At 42.2% G+C, this 20,995-nt stretch overlaps 1 protein-coding gene across 1 annotated transcript in view; it reads right to left on the reverse strand.

The window, feature by feature from the left end:
* LOC310780673 (immunoglobulin-like and fibronectin type III domain-containing protein 1) overlaps positions 1 to 20,054 on the reverse strand; it is a gene marked incomplete at its 5' end in the record, with an annotated part of 30,298 nt that extends 10,244 nt beyond the window's left edge. The window contains 12 exons of the mRNA XM_083641190.1: positions 7,921 to 8,367; positions 9,789 to 10,061; positions 10,504 to 10,666; positions 10,952 to 11,065; positions 11,839 to 12,025; positions 12,196 to 12,238; positions 12,419 to 12,460; positions 12,751 to 12,850; positions 13,002 to 13,141; positions 13,778 to 13,900; positions 15,443 to 15,520; positions 20,009 to 20,054. Coding sequence (XP_083497316.1) covers positions 7,921 to 8,367; positions 9,789 to 10,061; positions 10,504 to 10,666; positions 10,952 to 11,065; positions 11,839 to 12,025; positions 12,196 to 12,238; positions 12,419 to 12,460; positions 12,751 to 12,850; positions 13,002 to 13,141; positions 13,778 to 13,900; positions 15,443 to 15,520; positions 20,009 to 20,054 — 1,756 coding nt within the window. The remainder of the gene's footprint in view (positions 1 to 7,920; positions 8,368 to 9,788; positions 10,062 to 10,503; positions 10,667 to 10,951; positions 11,066 to 11,838; positions 12,026 to 12,195; positions 12,239 to 12,418; positions 12,461 to 12,750; positions 12,851 to 13,001; positions 13,142 to 13,777; positions 13,901 to 15,442; positions 15,521 to 20,008) is intronic.
* Positions 20,055 to 20,995: the final 941 nt, after the last annotated feature.

Below are 20,995 nucleotides of genomic sequence, written 5' to 3' on the forward strand. Positions count from 1 at the left end.
GAGTCCCAAGGACTACACCAGCTATGCCATTTTGAATCATGCTAATAGATATACTGCACAGTATATCTGTGCATGACGTGGTTTCTTACCAGACATGGCACCTGCAGTCTGTTGTTCTGGTTTTGTACGCTTTGAGCGCTTGGCAGACCCAGAGGAGTCCTCATTCCCGTCAGAATCACATAGTTCATTTGGATCTGTGGCCAGGAGATTAGTATAGTGCTGAGTGAACATTTCGATTATGGGTTTTAAAATGGCTAAGCTCTAAATCAACATTTTAGGGTAGGCTAATAGCTCTACAAAGGTACCCCAGGCGACAGGAACAGTAACAAAAGACAACATATAACAATAATTATACTTTACTGGACAAAACGACACTTCCTTATGTGCTACTCCTGTCCATCACAAAGACATCACAGTCGATTCCAGACTCAGTAATGGGTTTTGATATGGTATTGAGAACATGTCTTCTACATGTGTTCTCTTACCAGTCACTCCACCGTGTGTCTCTTCTTGACCTGGCTTTGCCTGCCTTGAATGCCTGGCAGATCCAATGGAGTCCTCATTCACACAATATCTTCCTTCGTTTGAATCTGTGGTTACATCAAAATACTCCTGTTTGAGTCAAAACAAGTCTTGGCGCAGACATCCACTCTATAACCGGAAACCCCAAAATATCAGCCGTCTGTCCCAGAGTCTTATTAGTTGTGGGACTGATAGACTCTGGGCTCCCAGATTGCATATATGACTATCCTTGATAGTGAACTACAGTACATGTCCTCCTGTACAGTACATGGCCTCCAGCATGTGGTCTGATGCAAGGGCTGCAGGCAGCATGACAGTGAAGCACTAGATCTTCATCTTGGAGCTCTCTGCCTTCCAGCATGACATAAAGCTACACCAGCTATGCCATTTTGAATCATACTAAAAGATATACTGTACACCAGAGGTTCTCAAATGTTTTTCAGTCAAGGACCCCTTACAAGATGGAAAATATACTGGGAGGGGACCCCCTCATTCTGATTTGTGATTTTGGGCTAAGCTTAATTGTTTCCACGGTAACGTGCTTGACTTTTAAATTGATAGGTTTGTTAGATTAGAATGTAATCCATGAACCATTTTAGATTTAAAGCTTACAATATTTTCGTTGAACTATGAAGCTTTTGCAACAAAAAAAAGTTTGTATTTTTATTTTACTGAAAACCTTTCGCAGACCCCCTGGTGCAGACCCCTGGGGGTCCCCGGAACCCCATTTGAGAACCACTGCACAGTATATCTGTGCATGTGGTTTCTTACCAGACATGGTACCTGGTGTCTGTTGGCCTTGTTTTGTATGCTTTGAGCGCTTGGCAGACCCAGTAGAATCTTCATTCCCATCAGAATCACATAGTTGATTTGGATCTGTGGTGTGGTCAGGAAAGCAATATAGTTCTGCCTGAATATTTCAGTATCAGTTTTGAGCTTGTTATGTTTGAAGCTAACATTTCAGCTGGTGCACAGGTACCACAGACACCAGGAACAGTAACAAAAGACAACATATAACTACCATAAGCACAAAAAGACATGTACTAATCCATCACAAAACATGGACAAGTCACAGAGATGACATCTGTTCCAGACTCAGTACTGTGTTCTGTATTAGTGGTATCAAGAACAGACATGTCTACATGGGTTCTCTTACCAGTCACTCCACCTTGTGGCTGTTGACCTTGCTTTGTACGCCTGGAATGCTTGGCAGATCCAGTAGACTCCTCATTCCCATCAGAATACCTTGCTTCATCTGAATCTGTGGTGTGGCCATTATATTAAAATACTTCTGCTTCAGTTTTCAAAATGACATTTAAAGTGTATCACAGAAATAAACAAGTACTATTACTGTAAGTAGAATGACAGCAAGGAGTAGGGATTTCTCTGTGTCCCACCCAAACCAGGCCATGAAATCTCTTCCTGCTAGTATGACATACAGCTATGCCAGTTGTGCCATTTTGAATCATGCTAATTCAAACGTGCATTCTTGAAACAGACGAATTGTCACTTTTGTAGCAGTGGAGTGAAAATCACCAATCTTTTCAACTCCATGGCACAAGCCAAATACAAAATAACCATGTTGCAGATGCTGATCTCGCCTGATATTCACACTGCATCGTCAATTCATAAACTAATGTCCTCTTCAAGAAGAGCCATATCCACAACTGTGGAGTGGGCGTGGCTTCGAAGGTCTGGAGCCAAGCTAGTTGCTGATCCTTACCACACCCAGAATTTTCACAACCAGTAAAGTGCCTGTGAATCTGTATGATCACCCCAAATTTAAAACTATCCATGCTGACCTTTAGAAAATAAAGTTTCAGACTGGGTAATGGATGTTATGTTTCTTCTGCCACTACTGTAAGCTAGGGGAAATCAGTCTGCCTGAATCTTTCAGTATGGGTTTTGAGCGGGTTAAGCTCTGACTAAAAATTTCACCTACCGCACTCCACACATACAACAGGAACAGAAGACAACATATAACAATAATCATATGGACATTAACTGGATGAAAAGACACGTGTGCTACCTCAAAAAAGAAATGGATACGTTACAAAGATCAGTCTGTTCCAGACTCTGCTGCACTGAGTTTTGTATGACTCTGTATCAAGAACATGTCTCCTACATGTGTTCATTCTCTTCCCAGTCACTCCACCTTGTGCCGCTTGACCTTTGCTTTGTGTGCGTCGAGTGCTTGGCAGATCCAGTCCTCATTCCCATCAGGATATCTTGCTTCATTTTAAATCTGTGGTGTGGCCATTACATTGCTTTTCAAAAAGATTTAAGATATTACAGAAATAAACAAGTGCTAACAGGCAGCATGACAGCCAGGACTAGAGATTTCCCTCGGGGTGTCAGACCCAGGGGACACTCAGGGTGTCCCACTCAGGGTGTCCCACTCAGGGTCCCACTCAGGGTGTCCCACCCAGGGGACACTCAGGGTCCCACTCAGGGTGTCCCACTCAGTGTGTCCCACCCAGGGGACACTCAGGGTGTCCCACTCAGGGTGTCCCACCCAGGGGACACTCCGGGTCCCACTCAGGGTCCCACTCAGGGTGTCCCACCCAGACCAGAATGAGCTCTCTGCCTGTCCCACCCAGACCAGAATGATTTCGCTGCCTGCCAGTATGACATACAGCTGTGCCAGTTGTGCCATTTTCAATCATGCTAATTCAAAAGTGCATTCTTGAAACGGACGAAGCGTCACTTTTCTACCAGTGGAGTGAAAATCACCAACCTTTTCAACCATCTGAAATGGTTCTACATAGAACCATTTGAGAGTTCCAAATACATACCAAGCTATAGAACCCTTAAAAGTTTCCATATAGAACCACTTCTTCTAAGAGTGGTACAGCTATCATTTTCACAACCAGCAAATTAAGTGCCCTAGTTCAGTTGGATCTGTAATTATCACCACAAACTATCCACACTGACCCGTTTACAAAGGTGCGACAGACAGACACCATTAACTCCATATGACAAACTGATCATATATTGATGCTGAATGAAGAAGACTGAAGAAAACAAATGAAATTGAATTACACGTTGGTAATCAACCTTGTGCATTGCACAGAAATCAAATGGACAAGTCACACCTGTTATATCATCATATCGTCATGGGATTTTCTACTGCTGCAGTATACCTGAAACATGAATAATAATAATAATAATAAATTGTATTTCTAATGCACTTTTCATTTTGGACAAAATCCCAAAGTGCTACAGAGTAAAAATAAAATAAAAATAAGATAAAATAATTAAAAGAATAAAAAATTAAAGGAGAATAAAAATAAATAAATAAAAGATTAAAAGAGCATTAAAAAGAACATAAAAAAAAATAACATAAAAGCCTAAAAAACTAAGGAAAGCACAAAACTATGACTACTATCAAAACATGACTATGCATGACAATCAGTTACAGTACAGTCAATACGGGGCATGTGGTTTCTTACCAGATATGGCACCTGATGCCTCTTGGTCTTGCCTTTTACGCCTTGAGCGCTTGGTAGACCTAGTGGAGTCTTCATTCCCATCAGAATCACATGGTTCAATGGAATCTGTGGCATAGCCATGAAATCAATATTGTGCCGTTTGAACATTATGCATATTGGGTTAGGGTTAGAAGATGCTTAAGCTCTAAAGACACTCTAAACCAAAGACAATATAAACAGTAACAAAAGACAACATATAACAAATAGTCTATGTTAACCAGACAAAAGACATAATTATGCTAATCCTGTCAGAGATGATGAGAAGATGTTTATTCCAGACTCAGTTTCATATTACTGGGTATCAAGAACATACATGTCTCCTACATGTGTTCTCTTACCAGTCACTCCACCTTGTGTCTCTTGACCCTTCTCATCAGGATAGCTTCCTTCATTGGAATCTTTTCAAAATGACATGATATTACAGACCACCCAAGGTTAGGTGAACAGGAAAGACTGCCAAACATAGCCTATAAGTTCATTTAAGAGATAATCTTCATGATCACAGAAACGTGAATATTTTCAAATCGAATATGCATTTTCAAATCTCTAAACACACTTCTGCTGTCAATCAGATTTTAGACAATTTGAGTTTGATCTTACTGGCGCCTGTGAACATATTTTATCAAGTATTATAAAATGGCTCTCTCAAATCAAGCAATCTGATTGGTTCACAGCCATTGTATAATTCCAGTAACCGAGTTCAATAACCCATGGCCATGGGTTATTGGTTGCCATGGCAACTCTCTTACTAAGAGAGTAATAATAAGGCTTACCTCAAATGACAACGTAGAAAAAAAAATGGCGGAGACAGCTGTCAGATCCTTGTGAATCGATCTTCGCTTATAACTTTACTAATACTTCGCAGAAAATGATGTTTTGTACAAGAATAGATGCGGGCTAATGTCTTCTTTGCAAAAGAAAGGCTGTTAACCCCGCATTTAACCCCGCATTTAACCCCGTAACGTTAGTTGGTGTCGGGCTTTGCAGAATGCATTCAGCTTCTCAACAAGCGCTGAGAATGCAATGCTGCGCTCGAGCTGCCTGTGTCGGGGTTTCCAGAAAGCTCTCAGCTACTCAGCAAGCGCCAGGATTGGCCAATGTCAATTTCAGTCTCCAGAACGATCCAATCAAATCACCCGCATGTTCTTGCGGTCCCGCCTTACAGTAGTGTTTCAACTGACTCTATCAGAATGACATGCCAGTCGGAGTCGGACTTATAGTATTATTATTATTATTATATTATCATACTTGGAAACCGTTTTATAAAAGAAATATAGCACTCGAGCTGCATGTGTTGTGGAATATATCCCCCTGCTCAGCAGTTATCCCACTCGGCCTGCGGCCTCGTGGGATAACAGCTGATCAGGGGGATATATTCTTCACAACACACTGCCTCTCATGCTATATTGCTTAAATATAACCCCACAGTTTACTTATATACAGTATAGCCTGCCATTATAAAACTGGATCTACATGTATTTTGACCATGCAGAGTATCAAAGTGATCTCAATTGCTTACATCTCCAACAACTCCATACTTCTAACATAATGATAAATACTATCTACTACACCAATGAAACCCAGATATTTCTTCCCCCTGATCTTCCATGTTGTGTTTCTAAGAAGTGTTGCCTGTTTGCAATTACTGGAAGTTGGAGAGTTGGAAAAAAGCCTGAAGACAGGTGGTGGTGGATTCCTGGTACATCCCTGTTGTCTATTGCAGTGGTTCCCAACCACCGGGCCGCGGACCGGTACCGGGCCGCAACGCATTTGGTACTGGGCCGCGAGCCCGGTCAATTTTATTTTATTATTATTATTATTATTATTATTATTATTTTATTTTTTTTAACAAACTACAAACATAAATAAACGTCAACTTGAAATTATGTTTCAACTACCACACAGCATATTATAGCCTATGTTTATTAAAAAAAAATAATAATAATAAATTATTAAAATTGACAACCGGTCTGCAACTTTTTTTCCATCTATCTACCGGTCCGCGGCACAAAAAAGGTTGGGAACCCCTGGTCTATTGGGCTTATAAAAGCATGAAAATAAACTAATGTGTTGGTTTTTATTTCTCTGGAATGCAGAGGCTAGCGCTTGGTTTCCCTATAGATGACTGTATTCAATCATTTATCCTTTACAGTACTGTATGCCAGTGCTAATTAGATAATTTACATGATTTTCTGCCCAAGGCCCTGCTTTCCTGCCTGAGAGAATCGCAGTGTAAACCAGGTTAATATACGTTATAAATAAATCGGTTCATATGAGGGGTATTTTTAACATTCAATTTTAGGGACATGTTTCATACTTGCTAGCTTGATCTTCTCCATGCAGTCAATGAACAACATCTCTTACTGATCATTGTATCATGTCTCTGTGAGTCCTCCTCAGTCCCATCTGGATCATTTGGATCTGTCCTTTTACCTGAAAATTAAAATAGTCCAGGATGAGCTTTTCAAAGTGACTTTTCATTTGGATAGATTTCAAATAAAAAAAAAAACCCAGGAAGGAACAACAAAAGACGTTCCATCACTAAATGGCCTGCTACCAATTTGTTCTCAAAAGGTCAACACTGTGGTTGATAGGGTATTCACATACAGTTTCTCCAGCAACATGTTTAGGAATGCTTCTTATCTCAATATTGTATCTTTTAAATGTTCATCTTTGTGAGCAAAGATTGCCTCCTCTATACACTTAATACAGGTTATAATAATATGTGGTCTCTCTCTCCCACCAGTCACTTTACCTTGTGAGTCTTTACTTGAGTATCTTGGACGCTTGGCAGACTCAGCGCTGTTTCTCAGTCCCTCCTTTCCATCTGGATTTTGCACGAGGTGCCACAGGCGTGAGACATCAAGAAAAGATAAAAGATACAACTGTCATACTTGTCATATTTTTTAAGAGTTAACTGAGCAAAAACTCGATATCTTAGTGCCCAAAAAAAGAAAAAGAAAAGGAAAAATACAGCCACACATCGTATGTGTTAATTATGCCTGTAACAGACAGACAAATGACAGATGAGCACTGCTAGTTGTGGAGAGCACATTGTGATTTTATGCAGAAATATGTTTCATGAGTGTGCTGCTGTGCCAGTATTATTACAGTAATACAGGAGCTCCTGAGCAAACAGAAAAACTAGCCTTCATGTTAGGACAAGAGGGAGGGGAGCGTCTTGGCACTTCTCCTATACAGTATATGTACGGTATGATTGCACTGATTGGTAGGCATGTAGAATTATCTAGTCTAGAAATTCTAGAATAATTGGATGTTGGTTGTCATTGCATTGCAATTCCCTCTGGACAATCTGGGCACCCAGAGTCTATCAGTCTGACAAGCGATCCCAGATTGCCCTCTGGATGAATGACGCATACAAAGACAAAAGATTAGCTTCAGTGGTTTTCAGTTCAAAATACTGAAATACTGTTGCCTTGCTAAATTATTGGGATTGGGAGCAGAGATTTTAAGGTTCAGCTTTTATGTATAGCTTCTTTCCATCCAGTAACCACTGCAGCCATCACTCAAATTGTCTTAGTAATGGAAGTTTCCCAGCGGTTAACGCACCTGCCTCCTGCGTATTTGGGTCAACAGCATCATTTAGTGATGCATTTTTCAGTAGTTGTACTTGGCTGCCTGTCATCACCAGAGAGACAAAATGGAAAATATAGGTTGGGAATGAGTTTTGTTTTGATCGCATATTGAAATGTACTAGGACACTGAAGTCATTGAAGTCATTCCTATTTTTGTGAGCTCATGAAATTTGTGACCTGTCATATTGACCCCGAAACAAATCTATCTATGTCTGCATATGTTTTGATCAGAAGCATACATTTCAGTCCACCACTTCTACATTCACTGCTGATTGTGTAAACGCATTCACAGGGTTAATATTCGACTTTACCTGTTATCTTGTCAGAATCCACTTGACCTGTTTTAGCGTGTCTCTTGCTCTTGACGTCATCTACTATCAGCTTCACATCTTCCTTTTGTAATTTTGACCTGCTGCCATCTCCTCTCAAGTTTGTGATCTTTGCTCCCTCTTTGCTCCCCGTTTTCCCAGACAGTGCAGCACCACCAGCAGCTGTTCCCGCTTGAGGTTTGTCCTTTCCTGCTCCACAGTTTTGACCAAGTCCCACCGCAGGTGCTTCAGCATCTCTTCTGTCAGTGGCAGACGGCTCCTCATCCATCACTTCTGCTTCTTCTTCTTGTGCTTTTATGGCTCTTTCCATCTGCTCCTCCTCCTCTCGGATTTTAATTTGTTGCTCTTTGGCCACTTTCTCAAGGTCCATCCCTGCTCCGCCAGCGGAGGTTGTTTTACGGGCTTTCTTCTTACCAGAGTCGCTGTCAGCTTAGAGGACAAGAACATGTCAAATACAACATGAGTATCATGACAAACAACAACTCACCTTTACTTGAGAAAACCATCACTCACTTTTCGTTCGGACCTTTGGCCAATTCCCCCTGATGCTGGGGGATTCCCCCAATTCCCCATGTTCCTCTACCCCAGGGATACTCAACTTGCTTTGCCCGGGAGCCACTTTCGTGAAATGATAGAAGGCCAAGGGCCAGTTAATAAACAAACGATATACATTTTTCTGTAGCGGATTGTAGGTTTTTGGGGTCTCAGCCGGAGTTTAGTCTGACAATGTTGTGCACACCAGATAGTTAGTTAGGTTAAGTTAGTTAGGTTAAGTACATACATAAGTGCCTGGGTAGCGAGCAGACGGCGGTATTTGACAATTTAGCAGCTAAATCATAGATTATTGAAAGATATTCCATATTCCAGACTGAAATGCTATAACAGAAGTGGAGTATTGGCCAGAATGACATGAACATTAGGACACTTGTTCAGCGGGTATCTTGCATGTTGCATTCAGGCGCACTGTAAAAAAAAAATGCAATTGCATGCACCGCGGGCCACAAGTTGAGTATCACTGCTCTACCCCCTCTACCGATCTGCGGAGAGCCGTAGTCAACTAGCACAATGCTTCCTCCGATACATGTGCAGTCGCCAGGCGCTTCTTTTCACCTGACGCAGAGAGGAGTTTCACTGGCAGGACATAGCACGTGTTCCCCCTCCCCCTGAACAGGCGCCCCACCGGCCAACCAGATCGGCGGCACTAGTGCAGCGACCAGGACAGGACACATACCCTTGATCTGGCTTTCCACCTGAAGACACGGCCAATTGTGCCTGTATAGACGCCTGAACAAACATGGGGGTTCGAACCGGCGACCCCTCGTGTTGGTAGGCAGGGAATCTACCCGGTCGCCCAATGATGCCAGCCATGAAAACAATCATATTATCACACGCCATTGAAAGCATACAAAGTAGGGGTGTCAAAAATAATCGATTATAAGATGCATCGCGATGCGGACGTGCACGATTCTGCATCGATTCACAAATGTCAAAAATCGATTATTAATTTATTTATTTTTATTTTTGTTTTATAATCAAATAAAATATAATGGAAGTACATGCAGTTGTTTATTTTAATTATGGATCATAATACAATGCAATTCCAAACGCACTTTTATTTTAAAAGTAGCCACACAGTGAGAAAAAAGAAAGTGAGAAAAAAGAAATCATGTATTGCGGAAAAAAGTGATGCATCGATTTAACATGCATCGAGATGCATCGATAATCGTAATCGAATCGAATCGTAGCCCTCTGAATCGTAATCGAATCGAATCGTGAGGCCAGTGAAGATTCACAGCCCTAATGCAAAGGCAGAACTAACGTCTGTATGCGTGCATTCAACTCTTACATACCTTCCACCAGCAGCCAGGCGCTGCACGTCTTGATGCCAGCCACAGCAGTGTAGACGCCCTTGTCCAGCTGCTTGCAGTCCTTGACCAGCAGCTTGTGGATCAGCTTGTCCTCTGATACACTTATGTTGTATTTGTCTCCGTCCTCCAGCACAATGTTCTTGCCCGTCCACGTGATCCGGGGGAAGGGGTTTGACAGCACACACTCAAATAGAGCGTCCTCTCTCTCCTGGGCTTTCACCTCCTGGATTTTGACAACGAAGTTCAGTTTGGGGACTGTGGACAACACACACACACACATACACACACACACACACACACACACACAGAAAAACAACGGATTTAAGCATCTTTTATTTGTCCAAGAACACGTCAGTCTTGTCATACCAATACCGCATGCTCTACTGACAATTAATGGGAAACTGTATCGATGGACTCTCACAGTTTGTGTGTTGTTACATCTACAACACATATTTGTGTCACTTCTGAGACATAAAATATATATATTTGGGATGAACCTTGGTTTGATATTATTAGAGATTAAAGGGTGAGATTCATTATTTTCTCTTATTTCTTATTACTGTATTTGAGACAGTAGTATTTGTTTTCCCAGAATCATGCCAAAAATAAAACGCTATTGGCCTTTAGAAACCCACAACATGCACCTCAAAATGAATGTTCAAAACGGGGCACTAATGTTAATGTATCCTCCACTTACATAATAATTCTGTCGAGAATATATTGACTCCTTCAACATCCACCTGATACATCCCTGCATCTTCTGTCATGAGGTCCCTGATACTGAAAACAAACTTCTTCCCAACGGTCTTCAGGCTGTGTTTCTGTGCTGGGTCGTCATCAAAAGGAACCATCACACCATCCTGCCGGGTGGCAGCAAAGAGTTACAAAGAAAACCGAATATTCATTCAAAATTATCCTTGTCGACAGTTAATTACCGTAGCAAAGAGAGAAAAATAACAATAAATATATATGTTGTTCCTGTTACTTCTTGAGTAAGTGTAAGTACATGTAAATGAAAGCATCCCTTGATGTTTTGGCGGTATGAAGTAATGCTGATTCATACTTTTTTGTGAGAAACGTTAAAAGATAATATATGACTTTAAATTTAGCGTAAAAACAACTGAAGATATCTCTAGCCGTCTCACCTTGTAGATGAAAATTCGACTGGTTGCATCTTTGAGCTCCATTTCAAACTCAAAACAAGCACAGCCATCTCCTTTAAGCTCAATGTGCCTGAGGTTTCTGAGGTACTCAACATACTGACAAGACAAGGAGGATGACAACAGAGGACATGGAAAGAGACAGGTGATTGAGATGCTGGGGGAGGTGGGAGGGGGAGGACTGAGAGAGACGCCAGTTAGAATAAATAAGATGAAATGAGCGGTAAAATTGGATGATCATCGTTTAAGTGAATGCAATGCATCAACTGATTTCAGCTGATAGACATTTGGACAACCAATGATGACACACAGTAATGTGTATATGAAGAATGAACGTGCAGAAATATACCGGATCTGTGAGTTAAAGGGCCACTTTGTTGATTTTCAACCAGCTTTGTATCATTGCAGCGTTGTATCATTGCAAAATCGGGAGGATATATGCAAATAAACAACGTCTAACTTCCCTCCATCTTGCCTGGACCGAGAGCTCCCCATTCGTTCGCAGAACTTCCTGGTCCAAGTGATGTCATAATGATGTCATTTGGACCAGGAAGTTCTGCTAATCAAGGTAGAGAGAGCAATAGTGATAGTGACAGTAATAGTGATAGTGACAGTAATAGTGATGACACCATGTCAAAACTGCTCAAAATGACATCAGCATGACATCATTTGGGTTTGGACCAGCAGGTTCTGTGAATAAACGGGGAGCTTTCGGTCCAGGCAAGATGGAGGGAAGTTAAACATTATTAATTTGCATATATACTACCAAATTTGTAATGATACAAAGCTGGTTGTAAAGTGGCGAAGTGGGACTTTAAATTGCTTTACACTATGATTTATCTATGAGTTATCTGGAAGTATTACATCCATACCTCACACTGTTCTTCCACTCGATCCTGCTTCTTCTGCTCCAGTTTCTTGAGCATCAAACGCAAGTCTTTGACACCAAACTCGGCACAGATGCGCTCATAGTCCTTCCTGTCAGCGTTCATGATGAGCTCCCAGAACTCGTCGTCAACCTCCCCGTCTTCCTTCTTCACCTGGTTTTCCTCGACTTTGCTGGTAAGCATGAGGCAAATATTGGAAACGCATCGGAAAATTTATTAAGCACAACCAAGGCTCTGTGATCGCGCACGTGCGCGCACGCACACACACACACACACATGCACACACACACACACACACACACACACACACACACACACACACACACACACACACCTTATTACCTTTTCTTCAACATCTTCCTGAACTCTGCTGGGTCTGTGGCGGCTAAAAGTGTAGCAGAATGTCAGATTAGCAGAATGTCAGATTTGATTCATATCTGTTTGTTTTTATATATACGTTTTTCATCCATCAAGATACATCCATCAAGAACGATTTTCTTTTTAAATCCATGCATGTATTTACAATACAAAAACAAATCTATAGTCATGGAAGACTGTTACTCACTAATCTCGAGCTCCTCCATAGCCTTCTGTTTCTTGAATGCAACTACAAAAGAGATGATCATGAGGGAATTATCATAACACACACCTGCACACAACACACACACACACACACACACACACACACAGACACACACACACACACACACACACACACACACACACACACAAATCCACACAAACAATCACATTTCGAAATACATTGCATGAAGCTTGTAATTCTTTAGCCTGTTTAAAACTATCCAGTCACGTGAACTCACCTTCTGTTTGGACAGAACGACACAAAATGTGAGTTCACCGATCCGGACGGTTCTAACCAAGGCTAGTCATTCTTACCCTCGATCACATTTAATGTTGCCGTGCAGACAGCCTTGCCATATTCATTGGAAGCGTAGCATTTGTACGTGTCCGCCTCCGCACCAGACACTTTATGAATCTGGCAAATAACAAATAACACGAAACATGGCAAGTTGACAGTTGCACAGATTGGCTTCTTCACACAACAAACAGTCACATATTTCATGTTTGTGTTTGCTGATTAGCAGCCACAGGATGTTTAGCCTGGGTGAAACCTCGTAGTCGCTCACCTCTAACATGTATTCACCAGATGATTCATCATGTTTACACTGAAATTTATCCGTGTCTGAAGTGTCTCCTTTAGCTCTTTTCCACGTCACGTCTGGCTTTGGCTCGCCCATCACCACGGCCTTGAACACAGCTAATTTCCCTAAAACGAGGTGCGCAAATATTGTATCGTCATTTATCCCACGTCTATGAATTCCATTCTACTTTCGTAAATAGAAAGATGGCACTACTGTATTGCATTCAAACACTCAACTATTTACTTTGTTTGCAAGACAATTGTAATTGTAATTTTATTCAGTCATTATACATAACAAAATCACAGTATAAACAAAGTCAACAACCAGAGACTGAACAGGCTCAGGCAGAAGCAAAATGCTTATATTAGGCCTGACCTAATTTCGAATCAATTAAGCTCTCCTCCAAAATGAGAGAAAAACAACAACAGAAAAGTAATTTACAACACAGGAAAAAAGTTAAACAGCATCAGAAAATTCATTCACACTTGGAACGCTCAAAAATAGCTTCACAAAACATTCTTTTGAAAACCAAAAGCGAATTTTTGGTTTACTCATACAATAAGTTATACGTCTATTTTAAGTGACCGTGCCATTAGAATTTCCCATAAATTGCCAAGAGATAAAACTCCACAGATCCCTTGAAGTGTTTGAAGTGTTCAAATGCAAACGGTTCAATGATGTCATCTGTCAGCACTCTGCTATCATATGGGGGAGGCTCACCTTCCTGGATGGTCAGAGAGATGGGTTTGGGGGAGGCTCACCTTCCTGGATGGTCAGAGAGATGGGTTTGCGTTGGAAGTCCGGGGTGCTCTGGCCCTCTGGTATCTCCACCACATGCTGAGTGATCATCACCCCGGGAACCTTCGATCTCTTCCTGATGACGGCTAAATAAAGTCAGCAAACATATCAGTCAGGAAGGGCAAAACATATAAGCCTATAGGCAAAAGATCCAGTTCATTGTCAGGTATGACTTACAGTTAAAACCTAAACGTACGACAAAACCAAACCAAAATCAGCTCAGCACAGAAAGAGAATGGAGAGAGACTGTTATGTGCGTTTTGTTGGTGGCGTGACTACAGATTCCTATACTTGCTACCAGCAGATGGCAGTCATGGCATATTGTTTTCTTTATACAGTCTTTGATACAGTCTACCCCCTGAGTGGAAGCACCTGGATTTTTTTAAATAGACTGAAAGGACTCCCAACTGCGCTGCAGGGAAAAAGGGAAAAGGACAGTTACTCGGGTGTTTGCAAGGCAGAGAGACAGACGGAGCCCTTTGACGACTTCATGAAAACAAAGCAGAAGAAGGAATAGTGGGGGGTATGAGAGCAAATTAGAGACATAAAAGCTGCAATGCCTTTTTGTTGTTTATCTTTCTTTTTGATGATTCATTTTCCTGTGGCTTTAAAGGCTTTATGTGTTTTATTGTGGAGCTGTGTAGAATAATGCACTAAGTACTTAGTTTTTTACTTGGCCAAGTCCCCCTGCTGTCCCGGTCGATCCGGGTTGTAGACCAGCACATGCTTCCTCCGATACATGTGCAGTCGCCAGCCGCATCTTTTCACCTGACAGTGAGGAGTGTCACCCGCAGGACGTAGCGCATAGAAGGATCATGCTACCCCCCCCCCTCCCCCCTCCAGTTCCCCTCCCGCCAAACAGGCCCCCGACCGACCCAGAGGAGGCACTATAGTGCAGCGACCAGGACTCATACCCCTTAATCCCGATTCCCACCCGCAGACACGGCCAATTGTGTATCTGTATGGACGCCCCAGAGCAACTTGAACTTGAACTTGTGTTCTTCTCACCAGAGTAAACAAAACCGTACCATCTGATACTATATCGTGTCTCATAACATTCCTATGTGCTGCGCCCACATTCAGTTCACTAACCCACAAAGTTGAATGCATTACAGACTCATTCACTAAGGCACTTCAAACAGCCAGTGCATGAAATGCGTTCTGTGATCCCCCCGCCTACCTGCTTTGTTGTCGAACATTTCCTTATCAGGCCTGTGTGGACGTGTAAAGATAGGGGGATCACACGGGAAGGAGATTTAGAAACAACGTTAATCCAGCGGATTAATGATTATTATGACAGGGACAGAGATAGGAGAGAGAGCCACCTGTCAAATACAGTACAGCCGGGTCCTACTGATTTTAACCAGGCAGCATCAAATACAAGTCTGAGGTTATCAAGCACCACAAAGTCAAGGACAGCTCACAAGCAGGCACAGTACACAATAATACCTAATGTATTATTAAGTATTTATTCCATTATTTACAATAATGGATGTACCCCCTCGCATCCTACTGTATTGAGCAGAGTGTTCATATAGTAGGGCATAAGAGATGATAAAAAACAACAACTTCAGAAATAGTTCTATGTTGGTCTACCGGAAATATAATGCGGCTGTCTTTCATTTCACCTGACTTGACGCCAGACACCTCATTAAAATGCTGAATATACCGATGAACGAGGGAGAAACGCGTCCTGGGCCTGAAACCTGACAAGAAACCATAGCATATCAGTTAGAAAAAGCATTTGAACAAAGGAAGCTTGTGGGATTTTCTTGTTTATTTATTAATTTTTTTCGCAATGGTTGCAAAATTGGCACGGACACATGTCAGAGAGAGAGAGAGTCGGTGTGGGAGGCTGAGAAGGAGGAGAGTGGGAGTGGAGGTGGGTGGTGGTGAGAGCAGTCAGTCAGACAGACAGACACACTGTGGAGAGGGAGAGTCAGGCTCTGACAGGGTCACCGTTAAGGTCGAGGCAGACTAGGCTGCTTTCATCCTGGGATGTTTGCTCCTCTTCCTCAGTTTATGAGCGGAGAAAAGACATTTAGGTTCTCAAAACTCCAACTCACGCACTTTTGATAAGGTGAGTTGTCCTATTGATTGGTGGGAATGTATTCTGCATTCCCTCAATCAATACTACTCACTCGTGTGTCTGGAGTGAATTCATGTTTTTGAGTTGATCGCAGGCATTGCTTTGTGCTTTATAGCTCATTTCATGTCAACTGTTAGCGGCATTCTTTCCCCAGTGTGGCTTTTGAAGCTGAAAGAGGTAATGTACTTGTTGATCTGCAAGTCGTATGAAGATACATCATCGACAATAAAATCTTTGTTGATACAACAAAACGTGATAAATAGTCTTCAAGCAAATGAAGCATTAAGCCATTCGATAGCCGTGTTTTTGCAGGCATTTTTAGAACGGCTACGAAGGGTGAGGCACGCAGGAAATTGTCCTTGAGCTTATTCTACTCATAAAATCACAACCATCACCTTTTTTAATAAAACCCCCCCCCCCACAAATATTCAATCAATACTATTTATATAACAATAATAATGAAATACTATTCTTCTGCCTATATAGTTGTACAGTAGTACAGTGAATGGTGTTTTTTTAGTTGGTGCAATCGTATTTAACAGTTATACAGTCCTAGTTGGGCATTTAATGGGTATTTTAACAATCTGAATGGGACTCCACCAATAAGAACTGAGAGCTATCCACTATAGGCCTAATCTGTTTCACATTCATTTCCCCTCAAGGGGCGTTCACACCGAGATATTTATTTTTCGCTCTGTCGCTTGATTCAACCCTTTGGAATCGCTCTGTCGCTCTGTTTAAATCGCTCATCAACAGGCACACGAAATGACGGACATGTGGGGGATATAACGTTACGCAATGTCATGCTGTTTGTCCACTACGAGCCACCGTCATTGTTTACAAGCTAAGCCTATCAGCGTGCTCCTAATGCGAGCTGCATACCGGTAGTACAGACTTCACTTCATGTCAGCTGTCAGCCTGTCAATGCGGTTTGTTGCCACACAATAAACCAGCGGTTTGTTCCAAGCCAGAGTGATCCTTGACTCGCTCTCACACGGCAGCCAATCAGCATTGAACAGCGAGCGACTGATGCCAGCGTATTTTCGCTCGAGTTGGAATATTTCATCTTGAGCGACGAGCGTATTTTCTCCCTATCACTCTGTCTCTGCCGCTCGGACGCCCAGCGATTATTCTCCCAGGCGAGTATACGCTCAATCGCTCGTTTGCATTGACTTTGTATGTAAACTCGACGCCAGCAACAAACTTTAATAGGTCGGTGTGAACGCAGCTTCACAATAAAGGAAACAGTCCTGAGCTCTGAGCGATGCGTCTCTAAACACTCAATTTGCTGATTCAACCAAAAAACTAGTGTTTTAATCACTGTTTTAATGCATGGATCTTTGTGTGCACACAACACAACAGCATGGAGTGTTTGTCCGTGCTCTAAATTGCTTGTTAACACCATTATGAGATTTTGACAAGATTAGTGGCAGCTCATTTTCTACCAATTTTGGCGATGAATGTACACACAGACAGGCCTGTTTCCCATTATACGGTCCTAGTGGTTCCTTATTTCTTCAGCATGTTATCTCTGCCAAGGAAGGAGGTGATGTTTTCGGGGTTGTTTGTTTGTTGATCTGTCTGTTTGTTATAGGGCTGTGCAATAAAATCGATACGGCAATATATCACAATACTTCTTTCCGCAATACTGTATCGATATTTCAGAAAAATATCACGATATATCGCCATATTGATTTTTTTTGCACATCCGTTTGTTCACTGACACAGTAAGAATACTTTTTATTTCAGTGTGTTCAGTATAACACACTCAACACTCGGTAGTTTTGACTAAATTTGTCCACTAAGTTATCAATATAAAGTGATGTACATATTATTACACTACCTGGGTGGTACACAGCGTGTTGTATTTTTAGCTCTATTTTAAAAGTTTCAGTAAATTATCTACAGTATTGCAATATGTCGCGATATGTATTGTATCGCGATGTATCGTGATACAATCGTTATCGTGACCCATGTATCGTGATACGTATCGTATCGTGAGGTCCTTGCCAATACCCAGCCCTAGTTTGTTAGCAGGATTATGGAGAGACCTATACTGGTCTGATTTTCATTAAACTTGGTGGAAGGGTGTAGCAGCATGGGCCAAGGAAGAAGCCATTACATTCTGGAACGGAGCCAATCCGACTCACAGAATTTGCAAATCACAGCAGACTGTACTATTGGCCTTAGCAGAGAAGTCTGCGCTCTCTGATGCCACTTCTAGTTTAATGATGGAATTTATATTTCTCTGGGCATCAACAGATCCGACAGAGTGTCTGAAAAAGAACAGTCCCACTTTGAGATAGAGTGATATGGTCTTGACAGTGTGGTGAACTCTAGAGTCCCCATGGCTACTTTGATGGCTTTAGGGTATAAGATGTTTCCAGACAGCAGTCAGTGAATAATTCTGCAGTATTTCCTTCATACTGTGAGTCAACGAATACATTGATTTGAATGACAAATGTGAGCAGGCATTTACTGACGCAGCAAGTTTTCTTGTTTTCTTCTACAAAACTCGGTTTTCATGATCACAAATGAGAAAAGGAACTTAGTATTTTTTGAAAAAAGAAAGGCTGGTGGATGCTTATCGGTATGCAAAAGCAACCAATAGCTCGAAAAAAAAAAAAAAAAAATGGTTGCTTGTTCACGACAGCACATTTACCACGTACTGCTTAACGTCTGAATCTCACAAGAAGTGTAATTGCTAGGTGCAAACAAACTGCCATCGCTCTATTTACTTGTATTTATCTCTTTGCTGCACCACTTTGAGTCTATTACAGTCAAATAATCCCCACTCCAGATGTACACCATACCACTCCAGATGTACACCACACCACTCCAGATGTACACCACACCACTTTATATGAGATGTAGCTGGAAGCAGTTTGCTGGTAGCCTGATGATACCAGACTGAATCAACTCGCGACATTCCATTTCCTTCTTCAGAAGGAGCCAACTCTGTGGAGTCGGTGGATTCGAAGATCTGGACCCAGGCATGTATAGTCTGTAGGCTAGAACCCAGGGGAGTACTGTATAGATTATAGGCTAGGACCCAGGCAGGTATAGGCTGGAACCCAGGCAAGTATAGGCTATAGGCTAGGACCCAGGCAGGTATAGGCTATAGGCTAGGACCCAGACAAGTATAGGCTATAGGCTAGGACCCAGGCAAGTATAGGCTATAGGCTAGGACCCAGGCAAGTATAGGCTAGGACCCAGGCAAGTATAGGCTATAGGCTAGGAGGACCCAGGCAAGTATAGGCTATAAGCTAGGACCCAGGCAAGTATAGGCTATAGGCTAGGAGGACCCAGGCAAGTATAGGCTATAGGCTAGGACCCAGGCAAGTATAGGCTATAGGCTAGGACCCAGGCAAGTATACGCTATAGGCTAGGACCCAGGCAAGTATAGGCTATAGGCTAGGACCCAGGGCAGTATAGGCTATATGCTAGGACCCAGGCAAGTATAGGCTAGGACCCAGGCAAGTATAGGCTATAGGCTAGGAGGACCCAGGCAAGTATAGGCTATAAGCTAGGACCCAGGCAAGTATAGGCTATAGGCTAGGAGGACCCAGGCAAGTATAGGCTATAAGCTAGGACCCAGGCAAGTATAGGCTATAGGCTAGGAGGACCCAGGCAAGTATAGGCTATAAGCTAGGACCCAGGCAAGTATAGGCTAGGACCCAGGCAAGTATAGGCTATAGGCTAGGCAAGTATAGGCTATAGGCTAGGACCCAGGCAAGTATAGGCTATAGGCTAGGACCCAGGCAAGTATAGGCTATAGGCTAGGACCCAGGCAAGTATAGGCTATAGGCTAGGACCCAGGCAAGTATAGGCTATAGGCTAGGAGGACCCAGGCAAGTATAGGCTATAAGCTAGGACCCAGGCAAGTATAGGCTATAGGCTAGGAGGACCCAGGCAAGTATAGGCTATAAGCTAGGACCCAGGCAAGTATAGGCTAGGACCCAGGCAAGTATAGGCTATAGGCTAGGCAAGTATAGGCTATAGGCTAGGACCCAGGCAAGTATAGGCTATAGGCTAGGACCCAGGCAAGTATAGGCTATAGGCTAATGAAACAGGAAAGACTTGGCGATAGTGTGCCATACAGTACCTTGGCCGTTGGCGGTTGGATCTGTGGTCTTCCCCTTCTTCCACATGTTGCACGTGGTTATGGACAAAAAGGTTGCCCTGCAAGTACAAAGTGCACACAAGCATAAGCGATGATGTTTTTGCTGTGCGATGCCGTTGCAAATACTGTATGTTGTTAAAATAATCCATGACCCATTACAGAGTATAATAAAGAAATAGTATTACAACGCCATAATACACTGCAACAGCTGCAGCTAATGTTTAGTGATATAGCGATGGCAGGTGTGTTAAAGATATATTTATCCAGAGCAATATTCTAGCCCTGTTTAGCCTTTTTAGGACCCCAGCCTTGACCTGTCAGGCATCAAGGTGTCCAATAAACTTGAATTGTGACCCATTCGGCCACTTTACTGGCACACAATAATAGTCTACCCGCTCTGTTCACACCAAGCAGTTTAGCATGGTATTGGTATATAACAATGCCTATCTTGTGTATGAGAGAGGTAGTGAGAAAGGAAGGGAGTGTGTTTAAATTAAGCATTGCACCTTGCCATTTGTTTTTGACAGTTGTGACCACTATGCAGTAAATGCCAAGTAAACAGCCAATTAAAGAGGATTTAGAGGATTCATCGCTATTATGTGACAGTGGGCTTGTGTCATAGGACACATAACTCATAAAACTGCCAAGGTGGCTATCTTGGGAATCGTCAAAATGACTTGAATGTCTGGTGGGAGCAGGTCTACACGTGTGCTATAGCAAGTTCAAAAGTTCATTGTGTTGATTCATTAGAAAACCACTTTTTTTCTGTTACAATTAAGTGATTGGCTTAGTTCTATCGGGCATTAGATTGTATGTGCTAGTTGGAAAGTCGAAGCCGTTGTCAGTATGTATATCGACTCAAAAGTGGGTGGTAACTGATTCAAACCAGGTGAATACAAAAGTGTCAACATCTCTTGTTAGAGTTGTTTGGTATGTTCTGTGAAGTTCAAGTTCATATTTCAACTTTTA

The sequence above is a fragment of the Poromitra crassiceps genome (genome assembly GCF_964638095.1).
Source record: "Poromitra crassiceps genome assembly, chromosome: 8".
NCBI lineage: Eukaryota > Metazoa > Chordata > Actinopteri > Beryciformes > Melamphaidae > Poromitra > Poromitra crassiceps.